Source organism: Chlorella variabilis, assembly GCF_000147415.1.
Source record: "Chlorella variabilis unplaced genomic scaffold CHLNCscaffold_20, whole genome shotgun sequence".
Classification (NCBI taxonomy): domain Eukaryota; kingdom Viridiplantae; phylum Chlorophyta; class Trebouxiophyceae; order Chlorellales; family Chlorellaceae; genus Chlorella; species Chlorella variabilis.
This window is the reverse complement of record NW_005435068.1, coordinates 754991-772209: the sequence shown is the minus strand read 5'-3', so window position 1 is coordinate 772209 and position 17219 is coordinate 754991. Positions and strand designations below refer to the sequence as shown.

The 17219-nt window shown below is 69.0% G+C and overlaps 4 protein-coding genes across 4 annotated transcripts in view; 2 read left to right on the top strand and 2 right to left on the bottom strand.

Annotated features, from left to right (window-relative positions):
• Positions 1-4646, bottom strand: part of CHLNCDRAFT_58769 (hypothetical protein) — a gene marked incomplete at both ends in the record, with an annotated part of 9087 nt that extends 4441 nt beyond the window's left edge. The window contains 14 exons of the mRNA XM_005844844.1: positions 80-166; positions 363-463; positions 676-963; positions 1125-1171; positions 1504-1688; positions 1961-2020; positions 2585-2748; positions 2887-2948; positions 3073-3188; positions 3370-3550; positions 3700-3776; positions 3879-4055; positions 4230-4328; positions 4614-4646. Of these exons, the coding sequence (XP_005844906.1) occupies positions 80-166; positions 363-463; positions 676-963; positions 1125-1171; positions 1504-1688; positions 1961-2020; positions 2585-2748; positions 2887-2948; positions 3073-3188; positions 3370-3550; positions 3700-3776; positions 3879-4055; positions 4230-4328; positions 4614-4646 (1677 nt within the window). The remainder of the gene's footprint in view (positions 1-79; positions 167-362; positions 464-675; positions 964-1124; positions 1172-1503; positions 1689-1960; positions 2021-2584; positions 2749-2886; positions 2949-3072; positions 3189-3369; positions 3551-3699; positions 3777-3878; positions 4056-4229; positions 4329-4613) is intronic.
• A 336-nt stretch (positions 4647-4982) lies between these two features.
• CHLNCDRAFT_138459 (hypothetical protein) lies at positions 4983-7984 on the top strand (the record flags this gene model as incomplete). The annotated part of the gene is made up of 8 exons (XM_005844943.1): positions 4983-5237; positions 5405-5494; positions 5634-5753; positions 5913-6062; positions 6489-6609; positions 6708-7169; positions 7321-7553; positions 7679-7984. 8 exons carry the CDS (start codon positions 4983-4985, stop codon positions 7982-7984), a joined length of 1737 nt encoding a protein of 578 aa, XP_005845005.1.
• A 1420-nt stretch (positions 7985-9404) lies between these two features.
• CHLNCDRAFT_26412 (hypothetical protein) lies at positions 9405-12094 on the bottom strand (the record flags this gene model as incomplete). The annotated part of the gene is made up of 9 exons (XM_005844843.1): positions 9405-9566; positions 9675-9724; positions 9902-10039; positions 10280-10427; positions 10631-10743; positions 10933-11044; positions 11228-11405; positions 11574-11717; positions 11979-12094. Coding segments are annotated over 9 exons (1161 nt in total), but the record flags the coding sequence as incomplete, so codon positions are not given.
• A 764-nt stretch (positions 12095-12858) lies between these two features.
• CHLNCDRAFT_7539 (hypothetical protein) lies at positions 12859-16449 on the top strand (the record flags this gene model as incomplete). The annotated part of the gene is made up of 12 exons (XM_005844942.1): positions 12859-13079; positions 13383-13538; positions 13717-13801; positions 13986-14072; positions 14224-14261; positions 14436-14588; positions 14793-14930; positions 15127-15310; positions 15520-15781; positions 15942-16048; positions 16208-16285; positions 16393-16449. Coding segments are annotated over 12 exons (1566 nt in total), but the record flags the coding sequence as incomplete, so codon positions are not given.
• Positions 16450-17219: the final 770 nt, after the last annotated feature.

Below are 17219 nucleotides of genomic sequence, written 5' to 3'. Positions count from 1 at the left end.
CACCTGCGTCCGAGTCGGGCACGTGCCCCGCCAGCAGCTCCTCCATGCGCCGCCGCGTCGCCACCAGGCGCTGCCGCACCTCGCCCAGTACGATGCGGTACGGGTTGCCGCCCGCGCCGCGCGGGTGCAGCAGGTTGTCGATCGAAGTCTTGTGGAAGGAGGCGGCCTGTGGTGGGGGAGGAGGAGGGGGAGGAGGAGGGGGTGGGGCAGGCAGCGCAGGGTGCTGGCGGCGGCTGGGTGGTTGGTGGTGTGGCGGGTGGCCGCAAGCGGGTGAGAAGGTGGGCACGAGTTGAGGGAAAGCTGTGGTGTGAGGTGGGCGTGCCGAGCAGGAGCAGCATGCAGCCCGCCGGCGGCGGCCCAACACAGCGGCGGCGGCGGGGGCGGCGGCGCCGTGCCTGCAGGCCGCGCTGCTTGAGGGAGCGAGGCGACAGGAGCCTGCCGGCGGTGTCGGTGCGCTGCAGGCCTGCGGCGGCAGCAGGCGGCGGGGCGGGGCGGGTGGGCTGGCGGGCGACGGCAGCGTTGGGCTGCGGAGGCATGGCAGGCGCTGTGCTGGCTGGCGGCAGGGGCAGCTGACCGCGGGGCACGGATGAGGCGCCATGCCGTTGGCTCACTAGCAGAGCGGCCGCGGCGGCGACGGCAGGCGGAGGGCGGCGGAGGGTGGCAGGGGAGGCTCACCCTGGTTGGGGATGGGCGGGGCAGGGGCGGGGCCCAGGCCCGAGGCCGCCACTCCCGGCGGCAGGTGCAGCTTCTGCAGTTTGGCCATGGCGGCGGCGGCCGGCCCGCCCGCGGCGGCGGCGGCGGCGGCGGTGGCCGCGGGCCCCGGCGCAAACGCCTGCTGCGCCAGGGCGGATCCCGAGGTGGCGGGGGTGACGCCGCGGGGGGAGCCCTTCATCATCGCATTGGCAGCGGCGTCGGCCAGGCTGCCCCGCATCTGGGGCCACTGCGCGCGTGGGCTGGAGGGGCCTGCGGCGGCGGCGGCGCGGCAGGCGGGAGCAGGTGCTGAGGGCAGCTTGGCGGGCGGGCAGCGGGCGGGGAGCGGCTTGGGGCAGGGCGCAGCGTGGGGTCGGGGCTGCGTGCAGAGCAAGAGGAGCACGGCAGCAGCGCGAGAAAGGGCGGGCCCTCACCGCCAGCCACGGGGGAGGCGATGCCCGGCGGACTCATCAGCTCCTCCCTGCAAAGAAAGCAGGCACGCGGGCAGGCAGGCAGGCAGGCAGGCAGGCAGGCAGGCAGGTAGGCGGGCAGGCGGGCAGGTAGGCGGGCAGGCAGGGAGGCAGGTGCAGCGGCGCGGCCCGCGTCGCCTGCCCAGCCTGCCAGTGCAGTCTCATGTGGGGATGGCCGGTGGGCGTGCCCGCTGCCCGCGCCCAGCCCCACCACCACCATCCCCCGCCCTCCCCTCTCCATCCCCTCTGCCCCGCAGCGCATGCCGCCGCTTGCACCAGCAGGCATGGGCGCCGGCCTCCGGGCTGCATCCTGCCCCGGCGGCGGCGGCGATGCCGCTCTCACGTCTTGAGGTCGCCAAACGTCACCTCCACGCCCCGCCCCACCAGCTCCTGGTTGCTGGCGGAGCCCTGCAGGCCGTCGCCGGCGGCGGCGGGGCGGTAGGCCGAGGAGGGGCGCGGCGCGCCGGCCTCGACGCCAGGGTGGTTGTGCGGGTGGCGGCTGGCAATGTCGTGGGCTAGGTTGAGCACCTGTGTGTGTGTGTGTGTGTTTGGGGGGGCGGGGGCCGCAGGGGGCCTCGGGAAGGGTTTGGGGGGTCAGGCGCCGCTCGCGCGAGGGCGCCGCGCAAAGGCGCCAGGCAGCTGGCAGCAGGCTGAGCATGCTCTCCATGCCCCCACATCCACGCCGCCTCCTACGGCGCCACGCCCCAGCTTGGCCGCCCGCGCCGCCGCCGCTTCCTTGCATCCGGCGCACCTCGTCTGACGCGTGGTTCATGGACAGCTCAAAGCGCAGGGCATCCCACCTCTTTGAGGTACAGGTCGGCAGCCATCCAGCGGGACAGGCAGCCCACGTCGTGCGTGGTCTGCGGCGCGGGCGGGTGGCGACGGGGCGATTTTGCGTGTGGGTTGGGCGGGAGGGAGGGAGGGCCGGGCGCGGGGGCAGGATGCAGGCGCGGGTGCACGGCGGCAACGCCGGGCAAAGGCGGGGCCTGCTGGCTGGCCGTGGCTGGCCTGGGTGCAGCAGGCAGCAGCATCCCGGAAGGCACTGTTGCTGGGCGCCAGGCGTGCAGGCAGGCAGCCAGACAGGCAGGCAGGCAGGCAGGCAGGCAGGCGTGCAGGCAGGCAGGCAAGGCACGTGCACGCACGCAGGCAGGCGGGCCGGCAAAGCAGCCGGCTCGCCTTGGCGGTGACGTTTGGGTTGCCGTCTCGGTCGCCGCCCATTCAGGATCCAAAGCGGATGGGGCAGGCGTCGATGGGCAGCTCTCGCCCCGTGTGCTTCTTCAGCATGCCTGCGGGTGGATTTATCAGCAGCGGGGCAGAGGACAGGTGTGGAGCACAGGCGGAGGCTGTGTTGGTGGGTGGGTGTTGGTGGGGGGTGACGTTGATGCAGGTGTAGCTGGAGGCCTGCCCACGCGTCCACGGCTGACTGCTCGCCACGCCCGGACGGCCGCGCGCCATGCCGCCACGCCCCGCCTCATCAGGCTCAGCACTGGTGGAGCAGGCTCATCAGCCTCACCTGAGATGCGGCGCAGCAGCTTGGGCAGGGAGGACCACAGGCTCTGCTCCACAATGTGCAGCCCGCCGCGCGCCTCTGCGGGCGGGGCAGGCAGGCGAGGAGGCGCGCAAGGTGGGCGAGGCAGGTGGGGCGGTCGCGTGCTTGCTGGCAGGCTGGCAGCGCGCCTGGCACAGACGGCCGCAGGCGGCGGGGCGGCGGCGGGCCGGCGCTCACCGTCCAGCGGCGTGGGCTTGCGGCGCCGCAGCTCCTCGGTCTGCCACAGAGAGGTGATCTCCCTGCAGCGCAGAGGGGCGCAGGCAAGGGCCCGCCGGGGCGCGGTAACACAGCAGCGCAGGTGGCTGGGCAGCCAGACAGCTGGGAAGCCAGACAGCCACCCCGTCCTTTCCTCCCCTCCCTCACCTGATCAGCTCCTCGATCGTGTGGTCCCGCTCCTCCTGCGTCAAATCCTGCCGGTCGTTCTGCGTCAGCAGCGCCGCGATGCGGCTGTGCTTGTGCTGCAGCGTGCGGCGGTTGACCTGCGCAAGGGCACGCGCCCGCGGCTCGGCAGTTAGCAGCAGGCGAGCAAGCGCGGCAGCTTCGCCGTGAGGCGGCCGGCAGGCAGCCGCTCTCTCCCCTTCCGGATGCAGTGCGCCGCGCCTCCCTCGGGCCCAGCACCCAGCCCACCCAGCCCAGCCGCAGCCGCCGCCGCCGCCCGACCTGCGTGGGGTGCGCGGTCAGCACAATCTCCACGTGCTGCCGCGTCACCGACTCGTACAGCTGCTCCTCGCTGACCCCGCTCTCCAGCAGGTCGTGAAACACTTCGTCCACGGTCTTGATGGGCACACCGTCCATGCGCGACGTGCGCACGCTGTGGTGCTGCTCCGCGATGCTGGTCAGGCTGCGGTGGGGCAGGGGAGGTGCACGTGAGCAGGCGGGGGCAGGGGCGGGATGCGCAGCGGGTGAGGACGGTTTCAGGCGGCGGCGGGCGGCGGCGCTCCGCAGCGCTGCGGGCAGGCCGCTGCCGCTGCCAGCCCCGGCCGGGCTCACTTGAGGTAGTGGCCGTATGCGCGCAGGATGGGCATGGCCTCATCCAGCGGCAGCGCAAACAGCTCCTCAGCCATCTTCTGCAGGCCGGCAGAGCGTGGCACAGCGTGGCACAGCACGGTCGCAGCACGATCGCCGGCGCGCGCGAAGCAGCATGCAGCAAGGCGAGCACAGCGCTGCACCCTGGCAGTGCAGCCCCCCGCAGCCGGCCAGCGGCACGCACGGGCGGCGGCGCGAGCGGCGGCGGCTGGCTGCAAACGGCGGCGGCGGCGCGCCTGCCCCAGGAACCGCCCCGCCTCCTTGTCGTGCGCCGAGTTCAGCTGCTGGGCGCAATCGGACAGCGTGCGGATGCGCTCAATCTGCGGGCGGCGGCCAGGCACGGAACCGGGCAGCGATTGGGACGGTTCGGCGGCCGGGCTGGTGCAGGCAGCCCATCAGCCCCGGGCTGCGCGACCTGCCAGTTCCCTGCATTCCAAGGCAAGATGGCCAGCAGCCAGCACACGGATGAGCCCAGGCACGCCGCCCCGCCTCACCTTGTGGAAGAGCTCATCGCCGACCTCGATGCGCAGGCAGTCGTCTAGCAGGCTGCCCAGCAGGCGGCAGTCGTCCACCAGCGGCTGGAGCGGGTAGTCCTGCAGGGGGAGGGGAGGGGCGAGCGTCGGGGGTGGGTGCGCAGGAAGGCGCAGGAGAGAAGGAGGCCTCCCCAGGCAGCGGGCTTTGCCTCCCAGCGCCCACCAGCGGCGGCAGCAGCCGGGCGGCGCGCAGGGAGCAGCTGGGCGGCTGCCGCCGTGCTGGTTCGCCTTGTAATGGGGTCCTGCTGCGCGGAGAGCCCTCCCAGCTGCCCACAACCCAGAACGCGCAGCCAGCATATGCGGGGCAAGCACGGCCGGTTGCCTGGGGGTCCACAGGCCGCGCACCTCTGCATAGTGGTGATCCTGGTGCTCGGCCATACTGCCGCTGGCCCGTTCGGGGCTCCTGCACACCAAAACCCTCGAGTGGGATGGCTGAGCACGGCTAGTCGGCTCCTGGATCCTCTGGCGATCTGTACGAGCTGCTCAGGTGGGATGGCGCCTTGCAAGCCTTTTGGGGGGCCGCCCATCGACCAAGAAAGTGCCAGGTGGGATTTTCCATTGCTGCCCGGCCCGTCTCGGCATTGCTCATAGATCCCCTGCGCTGGATCGTCTCACAACCTTCTCTGAGCGACGCCATCGCCCCCATTCGCCATGCCTGTCGCCTGCCAGAGTCTGAGTAGCGTAGCAGCCCCCGCTTGTCCCGCACGATGCGGTATGCTGGTCATCTGTCGGGTGCAGCGGCAGCTGCAGCGACAGCAGCAACAGCAGCGTTGGCGGTGGCGGCGGGGGCGTCTGGTTGCCGCTACCGCAGCAGGTGCAGCAGACGACGAAGGCTCGGAGACTTCGCTAGCCTCTGACTTCATGTCTTTCATCAACCAGGCGGGCGTGGATGCGCCCATGCCGCCCAGCCGCCCCACGCACCTCATGTCTCCAACAACATGTATAGCTGTGCAGATGAACGCGTTGCAGGTGGGTGTGGTCAGGGTGTGAGGGAGGCAGGCTGCATCCTTCAGCCAACCAATCTGCAGGGGTGGACCGCAATGTCTGGAACGCGACTGGGGCTCAAGCGCTCGGATCACCCACTGCCCGCCTCCTGATCACCTGCTGCCGCCTCTCCTGCCTCTCTCCCCGTGCAGCGGAACGACTATCCTGAGAAGGACGCCGGCGTGCGCACCGCCTTCCTGTTCACGAAGCCAGAAGGCGCCGAGGATGTGATCGCCGCGCCGGTGCGCACGGTTCGGCGTTATTTCGTGCAGCATGCATGCCAGGGGCTGCCATTCCATGGTGCCTCCAGTGCTTCTCATGCAAGCAGGCCATCTGCCTGGCCGACGCCACAGTGCGCCCCACGGCTGCCGTGCGCTGCAGGCGGTCCCGCAGCGGGTGCGCAGCTGGGCAGCGCGTGAGGAGTGGCTTGCCTTTGCCGACTTCTCCAACCAGCTGCACTCGCCGCCCTTTGGCGTGCTGCTCCATTGCGATGCATGGCAGGTGAGCGTACGCCTCCGGCTGCTGTTGCGTGTGCACAGGCTTAAGGATGCACGCACAGCTGCAGTGGTCATAAGCTTTGGACCATGCGATGCTCGTATGGCGTTTGGCTGGCTGACTGAGCAACCAGCAATCCGTGCGCCGCGCCCCGCCCGAATGCAGCCCATCTCGCAGCTGGTGTTCCCATCCAAGCGGCACATGAACAAGGCTGTGTGCGCCGTGGAGGTGACGAGCGCGACGCAGCAGCGGCAGGCATTCACCTTTTGTTTAGAGAAGGTGGAGCAGGGTCCCTGGAAGAATGTGTGGCTGACGGTGGGGATGCGTGTGGGTGACTACGCGAATGTGTGAGCAGGCATGGCCTCAGCAGCAGAACTCACTGAGGAAGCAAGTTTGGAACAGCATCTTGGCAGCACCAAGGGTTTGTAATCTGTTGGCGGCAGGCATGTGCGGCGCACCGCTGGCGGCCACCACCACAGCATCCAAAGCACAAAGTATCTTGCCCTGCACAGCTCTAACTCGTCGGGAAACTAGTTGGCGTGAACTTCAGCTTGCGCCGCAATAGCAGCCATGCCCCACGGCATCGCGACTGTGCGCCCTTCAGCCCCGCACCTGAAGCCTCTTCCTGATGGCGGTGGTGGTATCTCGCAACCCAGGGCACGAGTAGCGCCATGGCAGCGAGAGCAGCACTGGCGGTGGGCGGCAGCTGTTAGGCGCCCCCGCCCGGCTGCCAGCCCACAGGCTGAGGGCCCGCTGCAGGGCCTTGCAGAGCTCTTTGGGGCTACAGGAGATGACCCTGGACACTGGAACTTAAGCCCCGAGTGGTGGGGCAACCTGGATGGCGGGTGGGGCCGGGATGCAGGTGTGTACTTTTGAGCAGTGCTTGGCCGTGTATTTGCACCTGTGCCACAGGGCAATGCACCAGTGTGGGAAATTTATTCTGCTCCCCTTGTCCTGTAGGGGTCGTTGTGTTTGCTGCTGACAGCGAGTGCGGCAATGGGCACGTCACCGTCACTGCCCATCCCGCTTCAGCTACCGGGCAGGCGGCGGCCGCCAGCCAGGGCGGGTGGGAAGAATGGCGCGTGCTGCGGTTCAACGGCGTCACACGGCAGTCGGTGGCTCGGGTGTGGGTGCAGCCAGCAGCCGGATCAGGCGCAGTAGCAAGGAACGGCATGCAGCGGCAGCAGCCACACATTGAAGCGCAGGCCGCCTGTCTGGCTCAGGAGTATCTGAAGACAGCCGCTTCAGTGGTGGCAGCCCTGCTGGGATTGCAGGGGCTGCTGGAGCCTCACCAACCCGCACATAGCAGCGGCGGCAATGGCAGCGGTGCCAATGGCAAGGCACACCGCCTGCGTGCGCTGTGCATCGGCGTGGGCGGCGGCAGCCTGCCGCTCTTCCTGTCGCACCACTTCCCGCGCATGGGTGAGAGAGCGAAGCCCTGCTGCCCCATGCATGCCGCTCTGCTTCCTGGTGCACGGCAATGGGCCCTTTCCCTTCCTTTCATGCCCCCGTTGCTCCCAGTCGGCCGCACCCCAGCACCCCTCCCTCCTGCCGCCCCTGGCGTGTTGTGCAGACGTGGATGCAGTGGAGCTGGACCCAGCTGTGGTGGCGGCAGCCACCCGGGCCATGGGCCTCCCCGCCGCCCTGCCCAGCCTGAGGCTGCACACCGCCGATGCGGCGGCGTTCCTGCGCGAGCGCTGCGGGGGGCATCAGGGGCAGGCCCAGCCTCCATACGACCTCGTGTTCATGGATGCTTACGACGGATCAGACGACGTGCCCGCCACGCTGTGCACGCCAGGCGCGTCTGTGCAGCTTCCCAACCCACCAGCGTGCGGCCCTCGTTGCTGTCTTGCCTGCCTGTCCGGGAGCAGTCTGTGCTCTCCAGCTGCCCGCCCACTCCCGTTTCATTATGCCTCCACCTGCCTGCAGAGTTTGCGCGGCTGGTTGCATCCGCGCTGCACCCCAGCCACGGCTGCTTCCTGGTCAACCTGCACAGCATGGAGGACAGGGCCACAGTCACGGCATTCAAGGCGCACGTGCTGGGCACAGGCAGCGGCAGCTGCTTCGCAGTGGGCACGCAGCGGCAGGACAATGTGTGCGTGGCGGTGGCGCGCGGCCTGCGGCTGCCGGCGAGCGCACGGGAGGAGCTCCGGCGGGCGGCGGCTGCGGTTGCGGGCGACGCTGGCTTCCTCTTTCCTGCTGGCAGCCGTGCCTGCAAGGACTATCAGCCACTGTGAGCTCCACAGTGCTTACAATGCTGAAAGAGAGCTCTCTTTCAGAGAGCTCTCTCAGAGAGCTCTTTCAGAGCTCTCTTGCATCAGCTGATGCAAGGAAGAGAGGCAGGAGGAAAGGTCCTGCCGCCATTCCCTCATTTGATTTGTGAGGCAGCAGGCTGCCCCTTGCCTCACTCCTGCATCATGCACGATCTGGCAGTCGTTTCAGCCTAGTCCAGAGCTGCTGGCAGCCAAGGCTCGGCCCCAGCTCCAGTGAGCTCGCCCTATCCGGCCAGGAGAGGCGTGGGAGGCAGCAGCAGCACAAGTACAGGCCCCACAGGCTGCTGGGCACGAGCCAGGGGCCAGAGGCAGGGCAGTCCTGGGCGGCACCAGCGGCAGCCACAGCGGCGGCGACGGCAGCTTTGGGGGTGCTCACAGTGCCGTGCCTGTTCAGGATGTGTGATCAGACCCCGGCGACCTTGACCCTCTGCTTCTCCCTGCCCACGGCCCAGCAGAGGGCACCCGGCAGCGGCCGCCGCCGAGGTGGGGGACGGCAGCAGCGCACGGCCACGGCAGAGCTGCCGAGCATCGTGCGGCAGCTGCAAGCGGCCTCCCAAGCAAGGCTGGACGCGGCATGCAGCACCAGCGCACACGCCCAGCGCTCAGCCCCGGCGAAGACCAGCCGCCAGGGTGGGGAGGTGACTGCGACTGTGTGCGCGGGGGACTCCAGGAGCGTCGGCGCCGTGCCGCCGTCACGGCGCACGGGCCTGCTCCTGCGGATGCTGCTGCACTTCCTGGGCAGCCTCAGCCTGCTGGAAGCTGCCACCCTGGGGGCCAACCTGCTGGTGCTCGCCGTGGGCGCCTCGGCGCTGCTGGGACTCCACGGGGGCAGCTGCGCCACACGCGGCGACACCCACAGCACCGGCGTCGAGGCGACAAGCTCCAGCGGCGCAGGGAGCACCGGCCCGACGGCGATGGCCCTGTCCGCCGCCGCGCCAGCCGCCTCCTATCCACTGCATGCAATTCTTTCGTGCCCCACCAGCGTGCCCCTCTAGCTTCCCGTGCCCGCCTGCCTGCCAAGCGCCTCCTGTGACCCACCGCTGCCAGCGCTGCCCAACCAGACAATGGGGGAGGAGTCGACTGATCACAGATGGAAAATTTTCAGAGGGATCAGCAGTTCGAATCAATTAAAGGCCGGGAAGCAGATGGTTCGTTGCTGGTTGTACAGCCGCGCGCAGGCGGCGAACGAAATAGATCCCAGGGGTCAGGGCTCAGCGCAGCTTGGGGGCCACCGCCAGTACCGCCTCCAGCATGGCAGCTCCCAGCCGCCGGCTCCGCTCTGGGGACCAACCCTGCATGGAGGGAGGGCAGCCAGGCGCGTAACAACCAGGTGCCCTACGGCACAGCCCTGCCTGCCGCAGGGCACCAGCACCAACGCGCCCAGTCACCATCGGTGCCGCAGCATGCGCTTGCTACCGCCGGCAAGCCTGCCCCCTGCCCCTCCTCCTCCCGGCTGCCTGCTTGCCTGCTCCGGGTCTGGCAGGTCTGCGTTGTCCTTGAAAGGCTGCTCCAGGGTAAAGGACAGGCAGTTGAAGCGCTCGCCCACCTGCAGGCGGCGGCACGACGAGGGCCTCGGAAGCGGCAGCGCAGCGGGGGCCTCAGCGCCTGCCCCTGTGGCAGGCCAGCAAGCGGCGGCCATGCCCAGCTGGCCCACCTGCTTGCTGCAGATGCTGAGGTTGGCCTTGCCGGCGGCGGCCGACGGGTCTGCAGTGGAGACAAAACAGATGCTGCAATGAGACAACGCTGGACAGGCACCGGTGCCAGGCTGGAGTCGCGCCACATGAAACCGCAGGGCGGCAGCCGTGTGTGGTGCGGGCGGAGGGCAGCCAGCACAAGGACCTGCTGTGTGTGTGTGTGTGCGCTGCGGGGCGGCCCACTCACATCCGTACTTGATCTGGAAGTCTGGGGAGGCGGCGGCAAAGGCGGCCCCAAAGTCGGCCTGCAGGCCCGCCAGGCGCTCGTCCCAGCTCGGGATGCCGCTGTTGCCGACCAGGAAGTTGTACGGCATGGCCTCGTCGCCTGCAGGCGGGGCGCGTGCGGGCGGGGAGGTGAGCGGGCACAGGCACAAATGTCCCTCGATAGCGACGCCTGGCTGGTTGAGGGCTGGCCCGCGGCGGGGCGGGAGCCGGCGAGGCCTGCCTGCTCGATCTCCACGCCCCCATGCTTTCTGAAACCTGTCTAGCCCCCTTCTAGATGCACAATCTCTCTCTCTCTCTCACACACACACACACACACACAGCACTACCTGCACCAGCTCACCGTGCACGTCCACCATGAAGTCCACCCCCACCTCATCCATCTCGTTGCGCACCAGCAGCACCTCGGGGCTGGCCTCCATGCTGGGGCTGGCCCACTCCCGGTTCAGGTTGGCCCCCGCCGCGTTGGTTCGCAGGTGGCCGCGGAAGACCTGGCGGCGGCGACGGGCGGGGAGCAGGGAGCGCCGGGGGGCGAGGGGTGAGGGGGCTAGGCCAGCCAGGGAGGCATCGGATGCCAGGTGAAGAGGCCACAGCCAGCCGGAATGGGGTGGGAGGAAGGAGGAGGCCGAGCATCGCAGCAGGCGGCGGCGCCGCGGCGGCGTGCCAGCGGCCGCGGCCTTTGCCCCTGGCTCACCCCGTCTGGGCACATGCAGGGCACGACGTAGAACACGCATTGCTGCAGCAGGGCCCGGGAGGTGGCGTCGTGGCGGTCCACCAGGCGCCGCAGCAGGCCCTCCACAAAGTACTCTGCGGTACGGCGGGCAGGGCGGGTGTACAGCAGCAAGAAGGGTGACTGGGAGGGCCGAGCAGGGCGTGGTGGCGGGGCAAGATTACGTGCCAGCCGAGGCAGCAAAGAAGGGGCTGGGCAGGCTGCATCCGCAGCCCCGGGCTGCCCCCAGCCAGCGCCATCGCCAGCACCGCGCTCCGGCCTCGCACCCGCCATGCTCTCTCCCGGGTGCTGCCGCGCCAGCACCCAGATCTTGCGCTTCTCCTCGGTGTCCTCCCCTATGCGCAGCAGGTCCAGGTCGTGGCCATCCAGCGTCTCGCCCTGGCATCCCGCAAACACAAACGGGGGAGGCGTGCTTGCGCGGGGGGGCAAAGGCGGGCTGAATGGAACAGTGCCCGAGCCCTCCCAGTAGCCCATCCTAGCCCCATCAGCATGCACGGCTGCAATCGCAGGGCGCTCGGCCGCAGAGACCTCCCCCCCCGCCCCCATCAGCCCCCAACCCACCAGCATCTCCATCGTGACGTTTTCGTGGCACTGCATCTCCGCCACCAGGCTCTGGTGCTGCTCGTATGTGTAGGGCGCAAAGAAGGCGTAGAAGACGGCGCCCTTGGCGGGCGTGTGCGCCCAGTGGAGCACCCCCGCCTCCTTGTCGTACGTGGTGGGCACCCGGAACCACTCCTTCCTGCCGGGGGAGGGGCGGAGGGAGCCGGGGCAGGTGGTGGGGCCGGCAGGGCACGCAGCGGTGGGCGGGGTGGAGGGCGGGGCGGAGGGCGACCATGTGAGACGATCGAAGCGGGTGGAAGTGGCAGCGTACACACCAGGGGCACCCTGCCTGCGAGTCGTCGCGCACCTGTCGTAACTGGCGCACACGTTGTAGCCGGACCAGGCGTGCGGGTAGGAGGCCTGCCCCGCGTTGGTGATGCGCACGTTCAGCGTCTCCTGGGCGCAGTTGGAGACGCGGAAGTAGAACCACTGGAAGTGCTCCCGCTTGTCGCTCTCGCAGTAGGGGTCGGGGTGGATCTGCGGGTGGTGGTGGGGGCAGGCGGGGAGCAGAGCGCCGGGGGGCAGGCAGGCGGGTGGGTGGGCGGCAAGGAGGAGGTGCCGTGGATCCGTTCTGCGTGCAGAAGCATTTGTCTGGGCTGCCGGCCAGCCCCGCCAGCCCCTCCCACCTTGAGCCCCAGCATGCGGAGGTATCAGGCTGAGCTACCGGCCAAACACAGCCCAGCCCAGCCCAGCCCAGCCCAGCCCAGCACACTCCCCTCCCACCTTGAGCTCCAGCTCATGCGTCACGTGGTCCAGCGGGTTGCTTATGTTCACGACGTCGATGTTGCCCGAGTCGACGTTGGAGTTGACAAAGACGCCCATGGTGGAGCGGCCGCGGCACGAGCGGTTTGTGTCCGCGCTGGCCCACCTGCACAACAGACGGTGGCAGTGGGTAGTGACGGCGTGATGCGGGGGAGGGGTGGGGTGAGGTCATGTGCTGTAGTAGAAGCTGGACAGGCGCACAGCATGAACAAGCGGTTCCAGCCAGCATCGTGAATGCGGCTGCTGCATCTCATCTCAATCTCAAGGCCCTTTGCTGCTGCAAGGCGGGGGCGGGCGCCGCCACCGACGCTCACTTGGTAGCGGTCTCTGCCGTGGCCTGCACGGTCATGGAGCCTGCCCTGGAGGCGCTCCTGGCTGGCGCACCGGCTGGGAGCACGCGAGGGGTGGCAGGGTTGCACAGAGCGACCTTGACACTACGCTGCAACGCGAGCGACGCTTGCAGCCTGAGGCAAGACTGCATGTCGATCCCAGCTGCTGGAAATTGGCCCGCAGCGGCTTAAATGGCGCGCCTTGGGCCACATGGGAGGCCTGCCCCAGTGGCACAGCACGCAGCAGGGCGTCACCAACCCCCGCTTGATGCATCGATCTGTGCACTCTCCAGACTGCACATCTGACTGGGACGCCTGGCAGCAGCCCCCTTCCCGAGTCTCCGTCCCGCTTGCACACAGCTGTCTTGCAGCAATTTACCGCCGATCGCCACTGCTCATCAAGTGACCGCCTCGCCCAGATCGCCGCAGCGCCCCCGCGGCCTGGGCGACACCAAAATGAGCGACGCCCAAGCGGCTCCAGGCCAGGCGGCCGCCTGGAGCCAGCTGAGGAGCGTGGTGCACGACTGCCTGGCCAAGCATATGTACGAGGCGGCCGCCTTCTTCGCCGACAAGCTGGTCACGCTGTCGGGCTACTCGCCCGCCGAGGTGTACACTCTAGCGCAGGCGTTCTTCTGCAGCCGCCAGTTCCGCCGCTGCCTACAGCTGCTGCGCAGCACGGAGCTCATAGAGAAGGACCTGCGCTTCCGCTACCTGGCAGCCAGGTGGGCCAGGTTTGCGTACCGGGGGGGCCAGCCGGGCGGGCTGCGTCGTGCCGCGGCACGCCGCCGCTCTGGCGGGTGGGTGTGCAGAAGCCGTTGCCGCCTGCAGAGCCAGCTCGGCCAGTGGCGTGCAGGCAGCCAGAGCAGCGGTATGCGTGCCCTGTTGGCTGCATGCTGCTCTTCTCCAGGCCGAAGCCTATGTCGCTGTGCCTCGGCGCCCGCTGTTGCATTCACCTGCCCGGCCGCCTACCCCCCTGTTGCTCCCTGTTGTTGAGGAGAATGAACGGCCGCTCCCGATGGATGCAGGTGCCTGGCGGAGTGCAAGGAGTGGGAGGAGTGCCTGTCGGTGCTGGGAGGGCTGGACGCAGAGGAGCCGGAGCAGCTGCAGCTGCCCATGCCGCGCTCCACAGTGCCGCTCGGTTCGGGCATCAACTACTTCTCAGTCGTCTGCTTGCTGCGTGGGTGCGTGAGCCGGTTGTGGGCAAGCGACGAGCTTTGGATCAGTTGCAAGAAGGGAATGGGTTGGGTGGGAAGCAGCACGCATGCCAAGCTCCGGCAGGACCTTGGTAGCGCCAGCCAGTGTTTGCGATGCCTGCCCACAGCGCCTGCGCCTTCCCGCACCACCTCCCCGTGCCTGCAGCCGGGTGCACGACGCTCTGGAGAATTTCCCGCGGGCCGTCAAGTGGTACCAAGCAGCGCTGAAGGCAGACCCCTTCAATTATGAGGTAACATACTGCCGGCATGCACTGCGATGCCTGTTGCCGGTGGCGCCATCGTTGTTGGCCTGCGTTGGCAGCGTGATCGGCTGCTGAGCCGAAGCTGCGTGAAGGCGTTCGTCGCTGCTCGCTCGCTGCCCACCACGGCTGCCGGCTGCCCTCCCCGGCCCCTGTTTCGGTGCCGTGCCTGCAGGCCTTCCAAGCGCTGGTGGGCAGCCACAAGCTGAGCAATGCCGAGGAGCTGGAGCTGGTCAACTCGCTTGACATCCCGCCGCAGCAGGTGCGTGTGTGTTGATTGGTGTGTGTGGGTGCGGCCAGGGGATAGGGGCGCAATCGCAGGGGCGAGGGGGCGAAGCGATGCTGCGTCGCCCGCAGACATGGCCACGCCACCCATCACACCTTGCCACCCTGTGCCTGCCCCGCACCCGCAGGGCTGGCTGAAGCTGCTGTACACCAGCCGGTGCAAGAAGTACGAGCAGGGCAGCAGCATGGAGGCGACCCTGGAGGCGCTAGAGAACGAGCCGCCCAACCGCCAGGCGGCGCCAGCTCAGCAGCAGCAGCAGCAGCAGCAGCCCCACTTCCGGCAGCAGCAAATAGCGGCAGGCGCCGGCGGCGGCGCCAGCCTGGCGATGCAGACACCCAGCAAGGCGGGGGTGGGGCTCGCCCCCATGGCGCTCAGCCCTGTGCACGAGGAGGAGAAGAGCACGCCGCAGGCGGCGGCGGCAGCAGCGGCTGGCTGGGGCCTGCACGACAACCTGGATGTCATAGCGTGCAGAGCAGAGTGGCTGTACCACAGGTGGGGACCGCGGGTGTGTGGGCGTGCCAGGCAGGCCGGGGGCGGGGCGACGGTGGTGTCAGGCGCTGCCCCTGCTCTCATGTCTTGTGCTGTGGTTGGGAGGCGGGTCTGTCGCCGGCCCCACACATTCCACCACCCTCTCCTGCCTCCCAGTCTCAGCCGCGCTCAACCCTGCCCCCGCTCCCCTGCCTCCCCTCTGCGCAGGGGCGCATACGCCGAGTGCTACACGCTGACGGCGTCGGCGCTGGAGCGGGACCCGTACGCCACTGAGTGCCTGCCCGTGCACCTGGCCTCGGCGCTGGAGCTGCGCAAGAAGAACGAGCTGTTCATACAGGGGCACAAGTAGGCGGCCTTGGGGCGTGCTGTAGGGTGTGCTGTGGGGTGTCGTGGGCAGGGCGCTGCGGCAGCCTTCCAGGGGCCCTGCCGTGCGGCCGCCGCCGCCACGCTGCGCGGCTGACTTGTTCCCCCTGTGTCATCTGTGCTTCTGACCCCTTCCCGCCTGCGCCTGATGCCCCCCCTGCGCGCCACCCTCCTGCAGGCTGGTGGAGGAGCACTCCGACCGCGCCGTCTCCTGGTTTGCGGTGGGCTGCTACTACATGTGCAGCCAGCAGTACGAGGCGGCGCGGCGCTACTTTGGCAAGGCCACCGCCCTGGACCGCGCCTTTGCACCCGCCTGGGTCGCCTTTGGGCACGCCTTTGCCGCGCAGGACGAGAGCGACCAGGTGCGGGCGGGGCGGGGCGCCTGGGGTGGGGCGGGGCTCGGGGAGGCGCGCGTCCCATCCCTTCCAGCTTGCCCCCGCTCGCCTGCACAAGTGTGGTGGCTCGGCTCCCTCACGACAGCACAGAAGATGGTGCCTGTGTGTGCGGCGGGAGCCAACCCCAACCACATCCACAACCCCACCCCCACCCCCCACCCCACCCGGCCGTGCAGGCCATGGCCGCCTACCGCACCGCGCACCGCCTGTTCCCGGGGCTGCACGCGCCGCTGATGGGCATGGGGCAGGAGTACCAGCGCATGAACAACCTGGGGCTGGCGGAGCAGTGCTTCTCGCAGGCGGCCCGGCTTTGCCCCTCAGACCCGCTGGTGGCCAACGAGCTGGGTGTGCTGGCGTACCGCAACAGGCAGTACGAGGTGGCCGCCGGCTGGCTGCGGCGCGCGCTCAGCCTGGTGCCCGGCGGCCGGCCCACGCCCAGTGAGTGCCGCCGATGCGGGGCTGCTGCTGGCGCGGAGGGGGAGCCGCAGCGACTGCATGGCAGCTTTTCTGCATATGCTTTTGTGCGCCCCTGCCATGCTCTTGTGTGCCCGAGCCACATCGTGATTCAGACGCCATCTCGCTGCTGCTGCTGCCGCAGGCTGGGAGGCCACCCTTGTGAACCTGGGGCACACGCTGCGCAAGCTGCGGCAGTGGGACGCCGCCATAGAGTGCTACCTGCAGGCGCTGGGCCTCAAGCCGGGCCAGGTGCGCTGCCCGCCTGGCGCCACCTGCCTACAGCAAGGCCTTTCTTTTGCAAGGCACTGCAAGCTGCCCGACTGGTTGCCTTGCTGCATGCTTGCGAGGCCTGCTTTCCCCACTGTCCCCGCCGCCTCCCACTCGCTGCCCACATGTGCGTGCGTGCAGCCGGGCACGTACAGCGCTCTGGGGTATGCTCACCACCTCAAGGGGGACTACAACGCCGCCATTGAGAACTACCACAAGGTGTGGGGGCGGGCGGCTGCGGCTGTGGAGTGGTGGCCAGCTATGTAGCGTGGCGAGTGGCCAGCCAACAGGCCACCTGCCGCTGCCGCCGCCCTCGTGGCTTGCAGGCGCTGGGTCTGCGCCCCGAGGATGTGTTCACCGCGGAGATGCTGGCGGAGGCGATGGAGGAGAGCAGCCTGGCGTTTGAGGAGGAGCTGATGCAGCAGCAGCAAGGCGCGACCTGAGGCGGGCGCTGCGGCACCGGGTCGCGCTGTGGGCCACTGGGAAACTTCCCAGTTATTTCCCCCTGCTTGTCCAGCGTGCATGTCCACCCTGTTTGTTGCATTAAGCTGCATGTGATTCACAGGATGGCACGCCGGTGGATGGCAGGCAGGGAGATGAGCGGGCATGGCAGCACCTGGGGCCGACCTGGTGGCCCACCTGCCGCTCACCCAAGCGCAGTGGCAGTCCATTTCCTGTTCCCTGCCGGGATCTGGCAAACGCACTGCCGGCCGTCCTGGACCGAGGCGGCGGGCTGGCTCGTGCGGCAGAGGATCAGCGTGCACGGCTGCAGACGGCGGCGCTCAGTCAGGCAAGGGGCCACGCCTGCATGCCCGCAGAGCTCAGCCAGCGCATCCTGGTCCTGTGCCTGCCGGACCTGCAGTCAGTGCAGCCGGGTTCGGGTGGTGTGCTGACTCCCTCGCCCTGTCGAGTTTGTTTTGCATCGTGGCATGATTTTGCATCTGGGTAGCATTCATGTCTAAGGAATCGGTTGTGCGTATTAATCTGCTTGCAAATGTGGTGCTCTTTTTGCCTAAGCCAGGCGGGCATGCAAGGGCAACGAGTGGCGGTGATGCCGCCAGCGAGGCGGCCGCGCGGCGTGGACCAGTGTTTCTGAAAGCTGGCGAAATCGCCAAATGCTGGCGAAATCGGGCAAAAAACGGCTCTGGCTGGC